This window comes from Scheffersomyces spartinae (assembly GCF_019049425.1).
Source record: "Scheffersomyces spartinae strain ARV_011 chromosome Unknown scaffold_33, whole genome shotgun sequence".
NCBI lineage: Eukaryota > Fungi > Ascomycota > Pichiomycetes > Serinales > Debaryomycetaceae > Lizanozyma > Lizanozyma spartinae.
Genome location: NW_025065080.1, coordinates 26,229 through 47,575, shown reverse-complemented (window position 1 = coordinate 47,575; position 21,347 = coordinate 26,229). Strand labels below are relative to the sequence as shown.

General features: G+C 37.9%; 10 protein-coding genes across 10 annotated transcripts; 8 read left to right on the top strand and 2 right to left on the bottom strand.

Annotated features, from left to right (window-relative positions):
• Positions 1–1,986: 1,986 nt before the first annotated feature.
• KQ657_003550 (uncharacterized protein) lies at positions 1,987–2,196 on the top strand (the record flags this gene model as incomplete). The annotated part of the gene is made up of 1 exon (XM_043194269.1): positions 1,987–2,196. A coding segment is annotated over one exon (210 nt), but the record flags the coding sequence as incomplete, so codon positions are not given.
• A 1,226-nt stretch (positions 2,197–3,422) lies between these two features.
• KQ657_003549 (uncharacterized protein) lies at positions 3,423–7,147 on the top strand (the record flags this gene model as incomplete). Its single annotated transcript, XM_043194268.1, has 3 exons — positions 3,423–3,429; positions 4,106–4,112; positions 4,624–7,147. The coding sequence occupies 3 exons, from the start codon at positions 3,423–3,425 to the stop codon at positions 7,145–7,147; spliced, it is 2,538 nt and encodes an 845-aa protein (XP_043046896.1).
• Positions 7,148–8,220: 1,073 nt separating this feature from the next.
• Positions 8,221–10,395, top strand: FAA21 (medium-chain fatty acid-CoA ligase; the record flags this gene model as incomplete). The annotated part of the gene is made up of 1 exon (XM_043194267.1): positions 8,221–10,395. One exon carries the CDS (start codon positions 8,221–8,223, stop codon positions 10,393–10,395), a length of 2,175 nt encoding a protein of 724 aa, XP_043046895.1.
• A 65-nt stretch (positions 10,396–10,460) lies between these two features.
• On the bottom strand, positions 10,461–12,086 carry AIP2 (D-lactate dehydrogenase; the record flags this gene model as incomplete). The annotated part of the gene is made up of 1 exon (XM_043194266.1): positions 10,461–12,086. The coding sequence occupies one exon, from the start codon at positions 12,084–12,086 to the stop codon at positions 10,461–10,463; it is 1,626 nt and encodes a 541-aa protein (XP_043046894.1).
• A 729-nt stretch (positions 12,087–12,815) lies between these two features.
• On the top strand, positions 12,816–14,256 carry ECM14 (putative metallocarboxypeptidase; the record flags this gene model as incomplete). The annotated part of the gene is made up of 2 exons (XM_043194265.1): positions 12,816–12,822; positions 12,860–14,256. 2 exons carry the CDS (start codon positions 12,816–12,818, stop codon positions 14,254–14,256), a joined length of 1,404 nt encoding a protein of 467 aa, XP_043046893.1.
• A 171-nt stretch (positions 14,257–14,427) lies between these two features.
• On the top strand, positions 14,428–16,358 carry DTD1 (D-aminoacyl-tRNA deacylase; the record flags this gene model as incomplete). The annotated part of the gene is made up of 3 exons (XM_043194264.1): positions 14,428–14,492; positions 14,559–14,983; positions 16,306–16,358. 3 exons carry the CDS (start codon positions 14,428–14,430, stop codon positions 16,356–16,358), a joined length of 543 nt encoding a protein of 180 aa, XP_043046892.1.
• A 720-nt stretch (positions 16,359–17,078) lies between these two features.
• Positions 17,079–18,215, top strand: KQ657_003544 (F-box protein; the record flags this gene model as incomplete). The annotated part of the gene is made up of 1 exon (XM_043194263.1): positions 17,079–18,215. One exon carries the CDS (start codon positions 17,079–17,081, stop codon positions 18,213–18,215), a length of 1,137 nt encoding a protein of 378 aa, XP_043046891.1.
• Positions 18,216–18,908: 693 nt separating this feature from the next.
• On the top strand, positions 18,909–19,250 carry KQ657_003543 (uncharacterized protein; the record flags this gene model as incomplete). The annotated part of the gene is made up of 1 exon (XM_043194262.1): positions 18,909–19,250. One exon carries the CDS (start codon positions 18,909–18,911, stop codon positions 19,248–19,250), a length of 342 nt encoding a protein of 113 aa, XP_043046890.1.
• A 290-nt stretch (positions 19,251–19,540) lies between these two features.
• On the top strand, positions 19,541–20,020 carry KQ657_003542 (phosphatase regulator; the record flags this gene model as incomplete). The annotated part of the gene is made up of 1 exon (XM_043194261.1): positions 19,541–20,020. The coding sequence occupies one exon, from the start codon at positions 19,541–19,543 to the stop codon at positions 20,018–20,020; it is 480 nt and encodes a 159-aa protein (XP_043046889.1).
• A 731-nt stretch (positions 20,021–20,751) lies between these two features.
• NUO2 (Nuo2p) lies at positions 20,752–21,318 on the bottom strand (the record flags this gene model as incomplete). The annotated part of the gene is made up of 1 exon (XM_043194260.1): positions 20,752–21,318. One exon carries the CDS (start codon positions 21,316–21,318, stop codon positions 20,752–20,754), a length of 567 nt encoding a protein of 188 aa, XP_043046888.1.
• Between the last annotated feature and the right edge of the window lie 29 nt (positions 21,319–21,347).

The following is a 21,347-nucleotide window of genomic DNA, read 5'->3' as shown; positions in this document are numbered from 1 at the left end:
GATAAATAGCATTTTAGAAGCGGTCCGCAGGAGAAGTACACTTGTGCGTTATTGTTATTGGAATGATGCTTCGAAAATCAGATCATTTTGATTTACAAGTAGATGACAATTGTGCATTGAATACTAACAAGGAAACTAATTGATCGCGTTTCTGGGGTCAGGTCATTCGTATGCACAGGTGTAAGCACTAGATATTACCGTTATCCATCATTAAATGTTCAAGATAATTTGTTATAATCTAACTTGTTTGCCGCAAAATTATTAATTAAGGAACTTATCTTCGTTATTGAGCAGTTTTTGCTTTATGACCTCTGAGAATCTGGTTTCATTTATTACCTTTAGGAACTGATCTCGTTTGCAATTGCTTATACCTTTCAAAGTGATTGACGACCTTGCTCATTTTGGCATTCTATATAAGTTTAGAGTTCCTTTAAGCCGACGATTACGTTCAAACTGTAAGTGACTCAGCCAAACCTGTTGCAGACATGCGCAGATACGAAATTTGACGAGTTAGGTAAAAGTAGAGGGCATTTGCTCAATATAGTTGAGAAATCAAGTTGCTGATTGTATTTTAAAGGGGGGGATCCGTTATATAATTTATTTTACAGTGTTACCGTTGAAACCACCACTTCAATTTATTGTGAAAGATTATAATAATCTTGAGTAAAAGAGGTTTTTATTGCAATACACAACACCTTTTTTATATCTATTGTCGTTGGCCCGGTGATAAAGTATCTGTTTTTATACATGATAGTTTTCCATCAATCATACTCAAAGCCTTTTTCCTCAACGGTGTAATACAGATGCAGTACGACTTCGTTACATGCAGACATGGACGCATGGAAACAAAGTTTACGTTTGGCTTAGAATACTGTGTTCTTCTAAAAATTTTCAATTCGTCAGTATAAAACATCTGGAGTATAATAGCTCATCTCCACTAACTAAACAGTAATACTTCAATGTTTATGAGTTTATATAGCTAAAGCTTAAGCTGAAGACTAGATTTTGCATTATTTGAGCACCTTCTGTCCTATAAAATTTCGGCGATCCTTACATAGATTTTACAGGTGTCAAAAAAATAGATACCTTTCAGTTACAAAAGCAGAAACATATTTTTTAGTTCAATATTTTACTCCAAAGTTTAGTTCGACCTTAATTTGGCCACCGTATCTGCAAAGTAAAAAAATTTACCTGCATAAAAATACTTGTATGCCTAAAGGAAAGGCATCAACGTTAGGTATGAGATTAGATCCATCTAACAGTGCATTAGTATGCATTCGCAGACTACAAAAACATAGTAATAATAAGATCTGAGGGAGTGTATCACTCTCATTAGACCAGAGGTTAAACCATGCCGGCGATAAAGAAATACTACACATAAGAAGCTCCACTTAGCCAATAAAAACCCTCAGCGGTACTACTTTGGATCCGGAGTCAAACACCTATACGCTTTAATTATCTATTAAACGACTATTATGCAGACTAGTGAGTGTATGAACTGAGATCCGAAGGTTCGACCAATAGAATTTGTGCTTTACGTGTTTCTAAGATCACAATTATGTAGACCTAATCGGGCGAATAAAACGTTCGGTATCGCTTAACCATTATGATTTCTAATAAGCGTTGAGTTAATTGTTGTTATATGCACTAGTACCCATTTGTATATGCCGGCTTAAAAGGATCGTGTATACAGGTGCCATCTTTGCATGAATTGTTTATATACAACAAAATAATCGCGATATAGCCGAGTTGGCAAACAATAGGGGCTTAGTACAGTTTCTAGCGCAGATGAATTAAGACCGGTACTATTGTTTACATTAAGCAGATGCTAGGAACTTGTGCAAAAAAAATTCTGCCATGCCTGTAATGTCAAATACTTCAGAGAAGTATAAATATAAACCCTTTCCCTTCGACATTGACTGATAAATTTCAACTTAATCATTACAACACTACAATATATTCATAACAAGAACATAAAAAATGAAGTTTTCTACAATTGTTGCCTCCGCTACCTTATTAGCTTCTGCATCTGCCGCTAACATTTCTACTTATATTTCTGACGGTACTACATTCTACTTTTCAGTCGACACTCCCAAACCATGCTACTACACTGCCACTGCATCATCTAGTTCTGAATATATTGCCACAACCATGATCACCAAGACTTTGTCTACTGCCACTGGCTCTTTATATTAAGAATCATCATCCACCGCCTTATGATAGGCTCATTATTTGCATTTTTTATTTCACACTTCAGCATTTACATTTGGTTTCTTATAGATAATTTAATATTCAAATCATGAATATTCTTGGGTTTACATACACTAATTTAGTTACATATTATGGAGCAATGGGCTCCATAATCAAAATACACGGTTCATTATTCGTTGACATAAATCCTTCTGTAGAAGTTCTCAAAAATCACAACTTCTCGCCCTTTTTTTGTTTCATTAAAGCCTCGACTGAACATAGTTTAAGGGCGACCCCAGTATTTTGCAGTGGTGATTTTTCCATAGTGCAAAAAGTCACGTCTTCGTATGGCAGGGGCACGACCCAGTGAAGTACTATCGCCGAGATTCTGCATGTATTTTCTTTTTTATTGCTGCATCGATGAGATTGTAGCCGCCAAAAATCCGTAGGGTTCTGGTTAATGCAGTTGAGGCCCTTCTTTGAATGATTGTAAAGTCACGTACTTATACAATAATTTTTTAGCGCATTGTATTAACTCTTTAGTCTTCCGCCAACAAATCCGATTCGACGATAGTTATACCAAAGGTGACCAAACGTTTTGAATATCATGCATAGGAACGGGGGTTTGAAAGATGGGGCTCACTGATAGCTTACAAAGCTTAAATTCTAGTGGGTAATATTTTTAAAAACAATTCCTTGAATCAGTTTATTGAAAAAGACACTACCATGATGGCTGCGGACGGTGTTGCGCTGTGATGTGTGCTGTAATCAGGAATGTACCCCGTGATTCTTTATGTTGTTGCATTTATTGCGCTTTTATGTACAACGTTTAAAAGTTGGAATGGGGTCATTCATCTGCTACTTTTATTCTTTTGTTTGTTAGCGACTTCTAAAGGAGCGGTTATATCGCATAACAATGAACTTACACAAAACAGCATGGAAGTTCTTTTGCGTTTGTACACTAGAAGGGTTATGATCCAGCGTATCTAGTACACTTAAATCCGAAGCTTATAATTGTTGACCGTTAGTAGTGTACATGGCAAAGGTGTGATGTAATTGACAGGTTTTGCCGAGTTTGCGTCCTTATTGATTTGCTAAGTGTACATATTGTTGTGGTCCTTTTTGTATGGAGGATTTAAGTAGTGCTGGTGTTAACACCTACACTTGATTGTTTTAATTGAAGTGGTTAAATCAAGCGAATTATACGCGAGTAATTGTTTACGTGTTACAAAATGGTCAGTTTTCGTCTAACAACCGAAGGGCCGATTGCACTGCTTCCATTACCGATGTAATGCCAATAACTTGTTTTACAGAGAAAATCCATGATTTATTAATGGGGCTGCCATTTGAAAACCACAGAGATTGGTAGTGTGTGTGTTACATTCAGCACCCATTAACCCAAATTGTGGTCCGGGGGTCTCATTAACCACGAAGGACCGCAAAATAGGTCGATAGTTGTAGTTTTGTGAAAGTACCCTTTTGGTTTCATTATACGATTTTCAAGTATGTTCTACAACGGTCAAATTTTTACTTGTTTATTTCAAACCCCGAGACGACCCTTTTTCGACATTACTTATGACTAAACCTTTGGAGCTGCGTAGGAGTCATAGCTTTGATATCCAAAAGGGACAGAACCCTTTCGTTCTTCTGAATATCTCGCAACCACACAGGCTTGAAAATTATAAGAAACTATGCAAATTGCAAAACAGTTTCAACGGACGGCAGAAGTGCTTTGACATTTTGTTAATACGAAATACAGCGGACAGTTCATCACATTTAGTTAATACGAAAAAACGGAGGACAGTTCAACACATTAGTCAAAGCCTCAGATACACAGAAATATATTAATACGAGAATGGCCCTATAATTAAAACCGAAATTAAACCTCAACACAACTCTAATGGGAAATTACGAGTAAAACTGTGTGAATTATATCCGGGTGTGAGATCGTATCACAAAACTCTCACCAATGTGTCGCATCTTACCTAAGCAAATGTCGAGGACATTTAGGACGCTTCCACATCACCCTGAATCGTGCGTCCACCACCACAAAATGAAAGACCAAGGTCGTGTCGAACCTCAGGCACTCTGATAAGAGTTACCCTACAAAGGGGTTTGTGGTGGTTTAGTCATGATTGCTTCTATTATCAGCCTTTCTTATCGGGTTACAGATTACCATAAACACTTTCTCCTTGAAATTAATTCTAATTCCCTTTTATTTCTCCATTGATCCGATTGTTGTTTGGTACAAGCCAGAATTTAAAATTGATCACATTGATTGATTTGAGTGGCAATTGAGTTAACATCAACAACTTGATTGCAAGCCACAATGTCTTCGGAGTTTAATACTCATGCTAAGATAACAAAGCTGTACGTAATGCAACTTGATGCAATCTCTTTCAGTATTTGTATACTAACTTGATGTTCTTATAGTTATACTACTCCTAAACGTGGCCACAAATTAGGGAGTGCGAGGGCAACATGGTCCAAGATCAAATGTGCTACAACGGCAACTACATCGTCGTCTTTGACTACTTCCAACGAAACAAACGGTAGTAACGGGAATAGTACTAGTAATAACGGTAGTTTATCACTTCCGTCCTCAAAATCAAATTCACCTTCTCCTTCTTGTGGTTTGTCTCCTCAACTATCAGAAAATGACGAAGAACAACCCAAAACCGAAAAGAGTGCTTTGAATAACTTGGTAGTGGCCTTTGGTGATAATAACGATGTTTACATTTATTTCAGCCGCTATCAAAAATTGGAAGTTTGGCGTTGGACAGATGATGAATCTTTATCCTTTGTAAACCAATTGGATCTTTCAAAATGGCTTGCTAAGGGTCTCAAAGTAACTAAAATGCTAATTCTTAAATCATATTCACAATTACTACTTGTGACTTCAAAGAGTGGTTTAATCTACGATTTGGATACTGAGGGGGGTTTAGTTGTGAAATCATTCCCATTCTCAGATCCAAATGAGATCACTAATTGTGCAATTATGGGCAAGTATTTGATTTTCGACACTAATGGTAAGTTGACTATTTATAAGCACGATGCCAATACCACAGAGTATAAGGAATTACATATTCCCAATGTTCAAAGTCAAGCAGGAATAAATATTGCACCTCCATATACATTACAAACCTCAGCATATAAAGGGGTCGGAGTTTATGCAATCCATCAAAATTGGTTGGTGTATTCTCCAACAAAGGAAGAGTATAAGGTTTTGAAATCTACAACTTCTAAACATAAGAAGGCAATTAAAAGGCAAGAAAAACTAGCCAATAAAAATAAAAAAGTCAATGTTGATGAATATATAAATGGTTCAGCCAATGCATTATTGTTAGCTCTGGAGAATGATAAATCTGGTCTGACATCAACATCTCGTAGGGGATCACTGTCGAAATCATCCACCAATGAAATAGATTCCTTGGATGATAATATCGTATTCACACCAGTGAAGCTACCACCACCAGGGCCATTACTTAATAAAGTTTTGAATTCGCTATCCAATCAAGCATTGGATGGGTTATTTAAGCTAGGTGAAGCTGGATCAAAACAGTTAAAGCTGTATTTACAACAACAGCAACAGCAGCAATTACTGCATCCTCAACCTCAAGAATCAATGTCTATCAATGATTTGGGTAAAACGTTGGGGAAAATGCTCTTTTCAACTGCAAAATCAACTGCTAAGGAAATAACAAAACAAACAAAACATGTGACATCACTGGCTACGTCTGCGGTGCAACATCAATTAGCTCAAGCATCTCAATCCCATAATAATGGTCATGGGAATGGGAGTCTCATTTCAAGTGAAGATCCAAAACAAGATGGCTTTGTACGTAGTTCTTCATCTGTGAATGAGGAAGAAACATTGAACTCTTCAACTCCAATAGAACTGAACCAACTAGTAAAAATTGTGGATCTTGAAAATGATAAGGTATTGGGGCTTTTCCGTGCCCCTGGAGGTGATTTGGCTCATGTTTCACTTTCACCTTACGACATGCATTTGGTAACTGTTGGTTCAAGAGGCGATACGTTTTACTTATGGGACTTATATCAGTTACCAATCGAAATCAGTCTTGTTGGGAAATTTCAAAGAGGGAAGACAAGTGCAAAGATTATTGATATTGTTTGGTTGAACCAAATGAAGGCCAATGACTATTCTAAAACTAAACGTAACAGAATTGGATCACGAAATAAAACTATGATGAACAATGACACTGCCAAAGGAGATTCTCAAAAAGATATTAATGGAGATAAACTGGGAGTCTGTTCTGCGACTTATGGGTTTGGTTGTATTACTAAATCACATGGACTGGTTCATTGGTTTGACTTGAATTATTTAAGTCTGACTGGCCAAAAGAAACCAAATACGGACTCAAACAACTGGATTCTTTCGTCAATTGATGCTAGAAAGTTTGCTAAAGTACCTCTGGTAGAAAGTGGTTCGATATGTTCTCAACCAGGTAGTGAAGAGTTGGCGATTCTTGATGAAGCTCTTGATTTGATTCTTGTTTCACCAGCAACGGGGTCATCGCTTTATAAGTTTCAATTCCCTCGTTCACCACTAAGTCCTGACCTTGTGGGTTCAGCTAGAGCTGAAGCATTAAAGCAAAATTATTCCACAAATGATCAACAATTTCCTATCACCGATACGTTTAGTGACTCTGATGGAGATAGAGGAGACAATAACAATAATGATGATACTAATGTAGTGGAAAAGCCACAGATCAAGTATTTCTTTGATCATTTGTCTCAAGTGGAAATGGAATCGTGTGTTCCTTATACTCATGCTATCAACAATCCACGTCTCAGTCTTCATAACTACAAGATCACTGAATGCAATGACCATGATCAATTCCATGGGTTGATTGACCAATATTTTGGAGAAGATTTTGGTAATGAAATCGATGCTACTCCTGTCCCAGTGATTGGAGTATCCAAAGTATGGTAAGTTTCAAATTGTGCATTAAAATTAGCAAAAGGCTATGAGTATCTATAGTACATTTATATATAACAAAGTATTTGGATTCTCTTAATATTTAAAGATCAAACGAAGTATTTCCAAAATAGCTCCACCACATAATAAAAATACCAATATAACAATCCAAGTCTTGGATAATGGTAATTCTACCTTTTCCTTTGTTGGAGTTGGTTTCCCCCATTTGTTAACATTCTTTTTTTCAAATCTGGAATTTGCAAGACGTTGCTTTGGTGTTTGAATGGCCTATAAATCGGTTAGTGTCGTGTAAGGAGAGAGCATTGGGTAGGCTTATGGTAACATACCATTGTGGTGTTATGTAGTGATGATGAAGAGTACAGCACTAGTCAGTTTGATCTGTGATTGTAATTTTCAACACGTAACCTTTACGCGTGGCGCTACCACAAGATAAAGAACAACACGCAGGAGATTAGAAGACAAGAACAAATACTGTTCATGTGGCGAGAATGGACAAGGCTTGCCTAATTGGGATTTATGTATCATGTGGGGTAACCTGTGTAAATACCAATTGATGGATTCACATATGGTGGAACACCTTTTGATATAGTTCTTGGTTACACCCCACCAATACAAGCCGATAAAAGGTATTGAACTTTAAGTCAAGAAATGGTGCACTATTTCCCCACCCACAATACCAGCAGTATGATACTAAGGTAGTAGTAACAGAGCACTACTATGGTGCTACTATAATAGTGCTATAGTATTAGTATGGTTCTACATAACTTGCAATGAATTGCTAGTAACGTAAACAATGTGGTGATAATATGTTGATAGTTGGTACCCATTTATATTGATCTACATCACCAGAGTCTGTCACGTTTGCTTCCCCACATTTGGGATTATACTACTACAAGTACGTTCGGCCCAAAACACAGGCTTAGACACAGGAAATGCATATCGGAGTTCTACCGAGGTTCATTACCCCCTCTGCATCTGAAATATATAAATTTGTATGTAAATCCTTTGTTCAGTCGTCACAAGATACTCTCTGTTCAATTGTGATATTCATACAACCAAAGTCCAAAATGAGTAGTGCAACTGCATTGCTCCAAGATTCTCCAGCTTATTTGGATTCTTTGTTAAGAAAAACCTCCGAAAGTGTTTACGATGAGCTCGACAGGGCTGTCCCCTTGCCAAACACAGAAACACCAGGACATTCACCTATTTATCGGAATATCTTGAGTCAAGATCAGTTGCTTGATAAACCTCACACTTCTTTAGATACCCTTTATGCATTGTTTGAAAATGCAGTGAAAATCCATAGACACTCTCCAGCCTTTGGGAAAAGAAGTTTGCTTGAAGACGGGACATCTTTTGGTCCTTATGAATGGGAATCATATGATACAATTCATAAAAGAAGATTGAACTTTGGCTCGGGTTTATTATTTGCTTTAACCCATAACCAATACCGGAATGCTCAGCACTCTATAATTGACGATCATCTCCGTAACCCAAGCTCAGAGCTAATTGTGACTTTATTCTCTCACAACCGGCCAGAATGGGTTATTGCTGATTTGGCTACTGTGGCCTATAGTGTTACCAATACGGCTTTATATGATACGTTGGGTCCCTCTACTTCCAAGTATATTTTACAATTGACCAAGTCTCCAGTAGTTGTTTGTTCCAAGGAGAAGTTGGCCAAGTTGATTGAATTGAAACGGGAACACCTTCAAGACTTGAGCCAATTGATCTGTCTCGTATCAATGGACCCTTTAAACCAAAATGATAGTGGTGATTTAACATTGATCAATGCTGCCAGGGAAATGGATATTGCACTTTATGACTTTGAACAAGTTGAAAAGTTGGGTGAAATCAACCCAGTGGCTCCAATTGTTCCTAAGCCTGAAACCATTTATACCATTTCTTTCACTTCAGGTACAACTGGCTCTGTCCCTAAGGGAGTTATACTTTCTAATGCTAATGCTGTTAGTGCAGTTACGTTTATCTTGAGTAAGATCTCCTTACCTTATGAACCAACAGTCTACTGTTTCCTTCCTCTTGCTCATATCTATGAAAGAGCTACTGTTCTGTTTGGTCTTTCCCTGGGAGCACAGATCGGGTTCCCACAATCAGGGTCTCCTGCTTCATTAATGGATGATATTAAGCATTTACGTCCCCATATCTTATCCCTTGTTCCTCGGGTTTTCACCAAGCTTGAAGCTGCTCTCAAGCAAATCACAATCTACAATGACGGTAACCCAGTGCTCAAGAATCTCTTTGGGAGAGCCTATGCCGTAAAAAGAGACTTGCAATCACAGGGTGACAACTGTGCGGGCCACCATTGGTTCTATGATAGGATCTGTGGCCTCTTAAGAAAGAAACTCGGATTCGATAGAGTGGTCTCAGTAACCACTGGATCAGCACCAATATCTCCCAATACCATTGTTTTCCTTAGAGCCATATTGAATATGGGATTCGGTCAAGGGTATGGGTTAACCGAAACGTTTGCAGGTATTTGCAGTTCCTTGAAATATGAAGGCGAACCTGGTTCCTGTGGAGCCATAGCCATAAACGCAGAGATTAGAATTAGAGAATTACCCAATATGAATTACTTTGCGAATGATCCAGAAGGTCCTAAAGGTGAATTGTTGATCAGATCACCTTCAGTGTTCAGTGGGTACTACAAGAATGAAGAAGAGACAGCCAAAGCCTTTGATGAAGATGGTTGGTTCAAAACTGGTGACGTGGCCAAAGTAGATAAGGATACTGGTCGAATCTATATCATTGATAGAGTAAAGAACTTTTTCAAGTTGGCTCAAGGGGAATACATTACTCCGGAAAAGATTGAAAACACGTATTTGGCCAGATTCCCCTATTTGAATCAAATGTATATTCATGGTGATAGTTACCAGACTTATTTGGTTGCTATAGTTGGAGTGGACCCTGTGAGTATCGTGTCTTGGATTCAGAAGACTTACAAAAAGTCGATCAGTGATCCGAAGGAAATTGTTGCGTTTTTAAATGAACTTGACCATAAAAAGAAGTTCTTACAAGAAATGAATAGTGTCACCAGTAAGGATTTGGCAGGGTTTGAAAAGGTTCACAATGTAGAATTGGATATTGAACCATTGACGGTGGAGAAGAATGTCATTACACCTACGCTCAAGATCAAAAGACCTCTTGCGTTCAAGTACTTTGAAAGTAACTTGAAGAGTTTGTATGAAGAAGGTTCGATCTTAAGACCAGATCAAAAGTTGTAATGCCATATCTAATATATATATATATACATTTACAAAGTTATGTATAAATAATATCTAATTTATATCTATACATATTTGTAGGGGTTCATTATACCATTAGGATCATAATGGTTCTTGATGTCCTTAATCATCTCAATCTCAACATCTGATTTAGAGTATCCAATATAATTCTTCTTTTGGAAGCCTAACCCATGTTCAGCAGAGATAGATCCCTTCTTATTTTGAATCCATTCATAGACAAATGGTTCCAATACTTCTTCAATAGCCTTGGAGTACTCTCTAACACTCACATTCAAATGTAAGTTACCATCTCCAACATGCCCGTACCCTATAGCCTCAACCACTGGCTTACTATCATCGTCGATATCAACCATTCCTGCCTCCTTCAATCTGGCACTAGTGTCTTCCACCAAAGAGTATAGATCAGCTAGAGGAATAGAAACATCATATTTGTATACACCCCCACCAATAGTGGAGGCTTCGCTGATGGCCTCACGCCAGGTCCATAAACTCTTCAATTGGGTTTCATCTTGAGCAATGATCCCATCATCAACTAAACCTTCTTCCATCATGTTCCCTAAAAAGGTTTCCAACTTTTCATCATCATGATCCTTGTTGGAACCTGAGGTTTCAATAAGTATGTAAAATGGATATTGTCCACTTTCAATGGGGTGTTCCAACCCTAAATGTCTGGCAGTAAGAATCTGGGATTTATCATCCATAAATTCAAAAGCAGAAAGAATCTCCAGCAATTCCTTACGGGCTCCGACAAATACCTTTTGAACAGCTTCATACGATGAAACAGCAAGGAATGCTACATTGACAGCTTGAGGTCTTGAAGGACACAAGATAGATACACCAGTAATCACTCCCAAAGTACCTTCACTACCAATTAACAATTGTTTCAAGTCATAACCAGTGTTATCCTTTCTCAAACTGTGCATTGAGTTATAGATGGTACCATCTGGTAAAACAGCTTCTAAACCCAATACAGATCCATGTAATGAGCCATATCTTAAAAGTCTTAACCCACCAGCATTGGTAGCTACAACACCTCCAACAAAACAAGAACCCTTAGCCCCCAAGTCAAGTGGGAATATGTAACCATTCTCTGCAAGGAAGTTATCGGCATTTTCTAAGATCAAACCAGCATCGCATTTAAGAATCCCACTGACATCATCAAATGATCTAATCTTGTTCATGTTAGCAAGCGAAAGAACAATCTCATCAAACACAGGAACTGACCCTCCAACCAAACCAGTGTTCCCTCCTTGAGGAACCACGGCTAACTTGTTCTTGTTACAGTACAGTATGATCTCCAGAACTTGTTCGGTTGTTCTGGGTTTCAATACAAGTTGCGATTGACCTTTGTATTTGCGCATCCAATCTTCATTGTAGAACAATAAATCTTGTTCATCAGTAATGATATCATTAGCATTGTTTAACACAGAGGTGAAGTACTTGATGTCTTCATCATCAAGCTTTTTAAACTCAGGGTTCCATTTAACCTTATCAGCATATGTTTCTGCTGTTAAAGGTACTACTTTTGAAGAGTAAAGTCTGACTCGGTCTCCTCCATTTGATCTGGTAATTTTTGTACTGAAAATACCAGAAGTAACGGACTTCAAAGTCCTGCGTGCTCCCACACGCACACCAATATTCAAAGCACTTCTTCTGGCGGCTCCAAGCATTTTCAAACGACGTCGATACTACGATAAGGAAGAAACCGTAGTAATATTAAGGTATAATTTTTCAGATGTCGTGATTATGGGTGCATACCCCGGAGTCTACTTTGTGTAAACTCCGGTATTTATCGTGTGCAAACCGGAATACGATATATAACCACCTGATCAACTATACCCAACAAAGGAAAGTTTAGTAATTGTATGTCCTAGGATATAAAATGAGTTATATCCAAAACCTTGTTTCTGGAATGTAGAAAAAATGTAATAGAAAGAGTCGTCTAGTCTGCAAAGCTCTGCCAATCGAGTATGTCAATTGCTTACGTAATCAAATATTACGTCCATCTACCTCACACCTACATCACTCTTGATATCATACATTGACCTTACAACGCTTTACGCATTATACATACCTCCTTATAATTGCCACTAGTACAGCGCGACCATAACCACCTATTGTTCATGAGCCCTTGTATTTTATTTATTTGCTCTATTGCTTGCTCATGGCGCCCTTTGACGTGTCACGTGCTCCGTGTGGGTTCCCCCCGGACAGAATCAAGTTTGTGTCCAGTAAGCTAAGATTGGCAATACTGAATAATGGGGTCAACGAATAATGACTTTAGTATCTCTAAAACTCTAAACTGTAACCCTGCATTCCACAGCCTTATTCTTTTATATCATCACCGCTTTATATTATATATTTGACTGAAAAATGACAAGGCTGGCATTGGTGCTTCTATGCATCGTTAGCTATGTCTTAGCATTTCAAATACCACTTGGAGGGATGTTTGAAGACTTGCTTTCTAACAGTGACGATGACGAAGGATCTTCATTCCATTGGTCCAAAGTGGATGAGAATGAATGGCCTATTCATTTGGAACAATATCGTAATCGGATAGTGGTGAGATTCTGCGATTATACTGGTGAGTTTGTAAGGTTTGTTCGTGAAGCGAGTGCTTATCGGTTATGGTCCAAATCCGAGGGAAGTAAACTGTTTATTGATATAGAAATGGAACAAGATGCATTACCTGAATTGATATCTTCGTTTCAAAATCTTCCATATAAAGTCATCATTGAAGATTTGGCTCAAAGTGTATTTGAATCTTATCCAGATAAGCAGGAACGAAAGATGAGGGCCACCACCGAGAAAGAAATTAATGAACCTACCTATCAAATCACTGAAGATATCATTAGAATATCAAAGGAGGAAGGATTCCATGCTGCCTCAGAGATCTTCTTTAAAGATTATCGTCCTTTGGAAACCATTCAAGCTTGGTTAGATTTATTGGTCCAAGCATATCCTGAATTAGTTGAACGTCAATATCTTGGTGCCACACCTGAAGGAAGAAAATACGATCATATTCACATAAGATCACCTAATGGAGAACATAAAGACAAAAGAACAATTCTTATCACTGGTGGGACTCATGCAAGAGAATGGATATCTGTTTCCACTTCACTTTATGCAATTTATGAGATGGTTAACTTTTATTCTCAATACCCTGGACTGGATGCAGCTCTTCGGTTAGATTTCATCATTGCACCTTTAATGAACCCGGATGGTTATGCTTACACTTGGAGTAACGACAGATTATGGAGAAAGAATAGACAACCCACTGAGTTTAGTGGATGTGTAGGGATTGATATTGATCATTCCTTTGATTTCCATTGGACTCATTCAAGTGATTGGGCTTGTGGTGAAGATTACAGTGGTGAATACGCATTTGAAGCCAAAGAATCTTGGTTGTGGTATCAACACATGAACACGACGAAATTCCACCATAATATTTGGGGTTATGTTGATCTTCACTCCTATTCTCAAGACATTCTCTATCCTTATGCATATTCATGCGACGATCAGCCAAGGGACGAAGAGAATTTGATAGAATTAGCTTATGGCATTGCTAAAGCTATCAGACAACATTCTGGAGTATACTATGATGTTCTTCCTGCTTGTATTGACCGTGATTCTGATTTGATTCCTGATCTTGGAGCGGGCACAGCTTTGGATTATATGTACAAATATGGTGCCATTTGGGCCTTCCAACTTAAATTAAGAGATAGTGGTAACCATGGGTTCCTTTTACCAGCGAAATACATTGAACCTGTTGGCTTGGAGACTTGGGAGGGAATAAGGTATTTTATTCGGTTCATTTTATCTGATGACCGCTACAGTTAGTATGAAGAACATCGTCGAACATCGCCCATAATTAGTGTAATCATTGCATTACCTTGTATTACTGTAACAATCGTAGTAGTGCATCAAAATAGGTAGACAGAAAAATTCGAGCGTACAAACAGAACAACTCACAGAACAAACTATCACCACCACTACAAAGAAACAGTTACAATGAGAGTGGTTATACAAAAGGTTAAGAATGCCTCTGTCACCGTGGAAGGACAAGTGATTTCAAGGTATGGCCATCGTCAATTCAACTCTTAGTAAATGGTGATACTAACAAACGACCATCCTTTATACAGCATTGGAAAGGGACTTATGCTTCTTGTGGGTATCAATACTAAAGATACTTCAGAAGATGTGGCCAAATTGTCTAAGAAATTACTTGGATTACGGGTGTTTGAAGACTTCTCTAACCCTCCTGATACAAAGACCAAGTGGGAAGGGAGACCATGGGCTAAATCATTGATTGATGATAGCGAATTGCAAGTGTTGAGTGTTTCTCAATTTACCCTTTATGGTACCCTTAAAAAGGGAACTAAACCCGACTTCCATAGAGCAGCAAAGGGCCATCATGCGGTGGAATTGTATGATGAGTTCTTACAGACTATGAGAACCGGATTAGGCGACGAATCAAGAGTATTAGACGGCCAATTTGGTGCTATGATGGACGTTCAATTAACTAATGACGGGCCCGTTACTTTGATTTGGGATACCCAAGATCCAGGTTGGTAATAGTCATCGACAGAAGAACATAGACATATATATATAGACATACAATACATGAACTTTTTATCTTTCATTTCTTTATTAACGTTTAATTTTATGTACCTAATATTGTTCCCATAATAACTACGAACACTCCGACTGCTGTGAAGGCATATTTCCTATAATCGTCCCACGGAAATCGATCTTCAGGATTCTGCTCAAACGAAGAGAATAGTAATAACCCTTGATTAACTTCCGAGCTTGAGACTTCCCAAAGTCTATTCCATCTGTTGGTAACAATATTTTCACCATTGATCCACTGTCGAACCATAGTACTTCTCTGTACAAATACAACAGCTACCATTACCAAAAACCCTTGAAAGGCCATTCGGAAATACACGCTGTATCCCCGATGCTTGCCTCCATTGGTCTCCATGTTTGAGCCGAGCCATAAGACACACAAGTTGGTATAGAAATAGTCCAAGAAATTTGGCTAAACTCTAAATTTGACTATACTTGAGTGTTTGGTCAAAGCTAGAGGGAACATCGGTAGCGCGGTACATAGGGTCACGGAACGTAAAAAGAAACAGTCCCGCGTAGCTGGTATCTATCTATTAGATGAGTGCATTTGTCTGCTATAGCCAAGTAGACGAGTATGTTTTATCAAGCAATCAGTAGTAATCATGTACATGTAGCGTTCTGTCTGGTATGCTCCGTCTTTTGTGTACTCTGTTCTGTGTTGCACTTATTCTCTGATATAACCGCTTCGTCGATGTACTCCGTACTGTGATATACTCAGTTCTGCTTTGTTATGTTTCTATTGCATAGTGTTCCAGTGTTAACTCAACTTGATACTGATAATTAATTGTTCTCCGTGTTCCTCCATCAGAATACTCCCTCTAAAGAAACATGCGATATTAGTTTCCCCATAATCAGCCATCGACGAACTAATGTCACCGTAATCCAAGTCATGGAACACATCAACACTCCTATGATGCATCCAATCACCATACATGATAATGCTAACCTGAACATGGCGTAAGCAACGTCAAGGATCCAGCATGAAGTGGTAACTAAAGCGTAGCCTATTCTTTGAAGATGAGTTTCAGGGGTATGCGGCTGAGCCACCCATGCTGAGCTGAAGGGAGGAAGAAACGACTCGCCGTCCAAGAGAACATAGATGGGTAATCTGCTGAGGAAGTTAGTCTTGATATCCTCAGTTATAATATCCCACCACATGATGAAATTGTAAAAGAAGAGAGTGGTGGTTGCTGTAGTTCTAGTGTAGTGCGAAAACGAATTACTGATACTGAAGAAGAGTACTACGTATGATCGTCGTAGATATTAATAACGATGAACACGGTAATGATGAAAGTGATAATGAAGAAGATTAAACTAATGTACTAATTCCAGATGCTATGATGCATAGTAAATGCGCTGAAGTGAAATTCCATCTGTACCTTGTATTAAACTGTAAACTTCTTGAGCTTGTCACTGTATGAAAAACAGGGCACTATATCTCACCTTACCTTACATTCGTGTCAATAGCACAATAAACTCCACCCACGACTGGTTAATCAATCACCGACTCAATTACACCAATAGTACAATTCTACAGTATTGTCTACAGTGATCATAAACTTGGAAACGTAAAATACTCCGCTCCACCTACATCACACTACATTCTTGCTTGTACGCAGTCAACACCCTTTAAATTGTTTTAAGCCTTCCTTCACCTCGGAAAACATCCAGCTAACATTCGACAAACATTCTCTTTAACTGGCCATAGCTAGATATATTCAATTATAGCTCATCTCCAGCCTTCCCCGATGTCCTTTGTCACATTCTACTGTAATGAAATTCTCAAACGGAAGTAGTAATCTCCGACCTGGCCACCGAACTATAACCGAACAGGGTGGGGCTGTGTGCAGTAGTATCGGCATGAATCTTAACTAAGATCGAAACGGTTGCGGTGAAATTATGGGTGTTTGGTTACCCTTTGTCTCTTTTTCAACAAAAAACCCTGGTAGAAGAGTGAGTGAGTCAGTGAATAAGATTAGTGAAAGTTAAAGTGCTGTTGGTGAAGGAGAAGCAGAAGACGACGACCACCCATCATGAAGCGTGAGTTCTCTGAACTGGAGGATGATGCTCCCATCAAACGTAGCAGACAACTGGAAGGGATTGTTTCTCATCTTCCATCTAAAGCAGATGTTCTAGACCATATTAAATTTCATATTGATATACCATCAAAGGGTCCAACTTTCCTAGATTTACCTTGGGATATTCAACAAATGATTTTAGACTACTTGAGTGTTTCTGATCGAATGTCCCTTTCCTCAGTCAATAAAAGTTATCGATTTGCCTTGCAATCTATTTTGTTTAAAAGAATTAAAACAGATTGGAAAAGATTGGTTACTCCCGAAGCCAGAAAATTCCTTGACACATATAAGTACTTCATTTTAGAATTACGGATAACAGAAGCAGATTTGTATGGTGAATGGCAAGTTGATATCAATGATTATATTTATGATTTGACATCCTTAAGATATTTGGTGTTCCATTCCAAGGGAAGTTCATCTTGGCTAAAATATAGAGCAAATCATTATATCAACAAGCTATCTTTGGTCCAAGATGATAGGAAATCAGAATTGTTGAAACCCAACTTTTCCCTTCTGCATGTGGTGGGGTTTGCTAATTTGGCAACTCTTCATTTAACTAACTATAGTTGTGGTTGGTATGAAGGTATAGACACCATTTCATTAAGAGAAATATACTTGACTGATTGTGTTTGGGAATACCCCTTTCATCTTTGTCAATTCAACCCCAAGAATGAACTTCGAAAGTTGCATTTAACTTATACTGGTTATAATTCATTTGTTAGTGGAGAAAGATGGAACAAACTTTGGGAATCCAATTTAGATGGCCTTGCATCTTTAGAAGTATTAGAAGTCTATTTAGAGGGTGTCAGAAGAGAAAAAGACCTTACATTCAGCATATTAACTACATGTCTTAAGCTGCCTAATATGCTTTTTCTAAAGTTAAGAGGATGGACCATAAGTTTAAACAACTTATACTATTATTTGAGACGGTTCCAAAAGGGTGATACCCGTTTAATAACAATGGAGTTGGCAATTAGATGCCAAGATGATGATTACTACAAGGAAAAAATTAGAGATTATTGTCAGCACCAACTTGGGTTTGGAATAGAACTTTCTACGTTACCTCCTTTGGAACACCCAGCATGGCCATAGTAAGAAAAGAAAAGATAAGAAAATACAATCCATTAAAAGAAAAGAATAGAATAGAGTTAAAATGTTTACCTTCTAGCTGGTTCTAGTTGGTTCTAGTTGTTTAAAGGTGATACTTATACCAACTTATTATACGAACGATAAATATGTATATACGACTATATACGATACAGTAATTATCTCCACGCCTAAATAGATCTATCTTTATATTGAAAGAAAGCTATGATTAGTATGAATTCAAAGGTTGAAGGTTCAAACTGTAATCAATACAATTTTTGTGTATGCAGAATATGATCTTTGGGTCGTGTTCCTAAGTGTGGTTCCTTATCCCGTGTGAAAAATCTCAAAGGGACCATTGACCTTTATACTTACTCTGTACCATACTGCTTACTTACGTGTATAATAACCACCACCACCATGAGATTATTAGTACTTGCAATACTAAGTGTATGTGCTAAGTTGATACAAGCCAATACTGAAACTTATCTACTATCAATTCCCTACTACTATAATATACTCCCTCATTCAGATCCATATGTTGATCAACAACACCTGCCCATCAGCATCAACAGCACTCATCAATATCTTTACGACTTTCCTATTTATAATTTTCTGACATATGGAAAATATAATAATCTTGTTCATATTAGTCAAACCCATGTGCCAATGAATACACTGAACGTTCTATATGTTAAAATGAATAACTACGAGGACAGTATTTTTTCATCTAAAAACGCCGTCTATTGGAAACTCTGTTGGCCGTCCAGCAGTCCGTATCGGTTTCGAATTTCTCATGAGTTTATGGATGATGATCTTGCACTTTATCTTGTGATCGAGTATCAATTTGAAGGCGTCCCCAATAAAGCAGGAACAAATGATTTAGATAGTGATCTTGAATTCTTCCTCTATGCAAGCTCATTGCTAAAGGTGTTGCCAATACCCATTGAGTTGTATACAACTATAGCATATTTAGTTGATGTGGGGATTATCTTGTATTGTATAGTTCCCTGGATTGTAAAGGGCTATTTCAGTGTTTAATAGTTTTTCGTTGGTGATATGCAAATGATTACATAAGCAAACATAAACATGTTTTTGTGTGACTAAGAGATCTGACCCAATTTGGGGAAAGGCGAACGTTGAGACAATTTAAAGTCAATGGAAAACACCCCTTTCGTCCCTCAAACTTCCTCTCTAAATACATTGAAAGAAGAGTAAAGGCCATTCCCTCCATTGTCTACTATAAAGGCATAGAAAAAGAATAATTCAACAGGAAAAGAAAACTTGAAGATTAGTTAAACCATAGGAATTAATTTTTTTTTTTTTGCATGATGTCGTTCCCCGGACCAACATCTACTCCAAATGCTTCTGGAGGAGGATCAAGTGCTGCTGCTCAAGCAAGAAGACCTCAATCTCCAATGTCTGATGAGGATCCACTTCTGGAACCTAAGAATACCCAGAACATTGATTTATCAAAGTTACTGCCCCAAGAGCTTAGAATATATCGCATGTATGGGAAGTTGCCCTCCACTCAACAAATCTTAAGTAGCAGGTTTCAAGATAAGAAATATTTTGATAGTGGAGATTATGCAATGCAGAAACAAGGGAATAAAGCAGCAGCTGGTGGGTTAGGTGGTAATATTGGTGGTTCATCCAATTTACCAATGACCCATCCAAATGCTGAAAGAGTTAAAGAAATGTACTATCGAAACTCTATAAGTTCTAATAATGCTCAAATATTGTTTAATGGGAAACTGGGTTTATTGAACGAATCAACTCCTAATAATGGAGGTGGTGAAGAGGAATCATGAATTTAGTAGTCCTTTAACGGTGAACCTATTCATGTCACCATTATATGTGTCTATTTCTTTATCACCTACGTTATCCACTACAACTTGCAACCATGTTTAACGAATATATATATAAACTGATATCATAATATAGTACAACGTAATACAATAAATTACATACCCTGCTTATATAAATGCTTATGTCAACACCACAAGCCGTTCAATTAAATTATGGTGTTTGTTGCATGTTTCCCATAGTACATTTCATGCTAGTCTCATTTTACTCTTATGGCCACCACATTGACCCGATCACAATTTGAAGCTCATTTAGACCAATTCCTAGCGTGGTTGGTTACCCGGATTCGAACCAATCACCACTATAGAAGGAACGGACATGTTTACATTAGCTCAACTGCCAAAGACCATACCATAGAATGTGCAATTGTGTATGATGATGTATGGATGGTTCCTCGGTGCTATTTCCGGAGGTTCGATGGAGATGGCCATTTTATCACCGAGAGTCCTGTCCCCCCTGCCATGTTGGAAATACCTCCACAATTGGGGACAACTTGGTGGTGTTTACATCCTTGCAGCACTACAGAAACATTACAAGAGCATCTTGGATCAAATGAAGATGTCATAGCTTATCTAAAATATTGGTTTGAATTGTATGGAGTACATCATATTTATACTGACATAGCTACTTATAATAACCATAACTGAAAGAATAAATAGCTTTAATTTAATACACATCAGTTCTTAACATCAGTAAATATACGACATGGATATTTGTCAGCATACATACCATGTTGTGCTTCTTGTAAAATGGTCCATTTAACATGTGTTCTAGAAGGAGCAGAGATTGGTTCACCAGAAGAGCCTAATAATTCTCCATTAATAACATCAACAGGAATTGATCCTTGAGTCAAAGTTGTGGACAAACTAACTGGTTCAGAAAATGCAGCAAGTTCCTTCTTCCCCTTCTCTCCAACACTTACTCTTGAGTTGGCAGCACTTCCTAAACTTAATAACCCTGAAACTTTGGTTTGATCAAAGGCATGCAATTGTGGGTAGTTTCTTCTGTAATCTCTATCAAAATAGTTGTTCCCCTTAATATCACCAGCTGGTACAGTGAATGGATCTTTATATTGATTTGCTTCTTCCACTCTGGCTCCTGGTGGAACAGCTCTAAAATATTTCACCACTGGGTTACCAGAAGATCTGTTGGGGACAAGTGCAAATATTTGTCTAACCTTTTCCCATATTCCGTTAGATCCACTTGTATACTTCTTCCAAATGGGCACGGGTCCACCTGACATGATTGGTTATAATGTAATGGAGAGTTCAA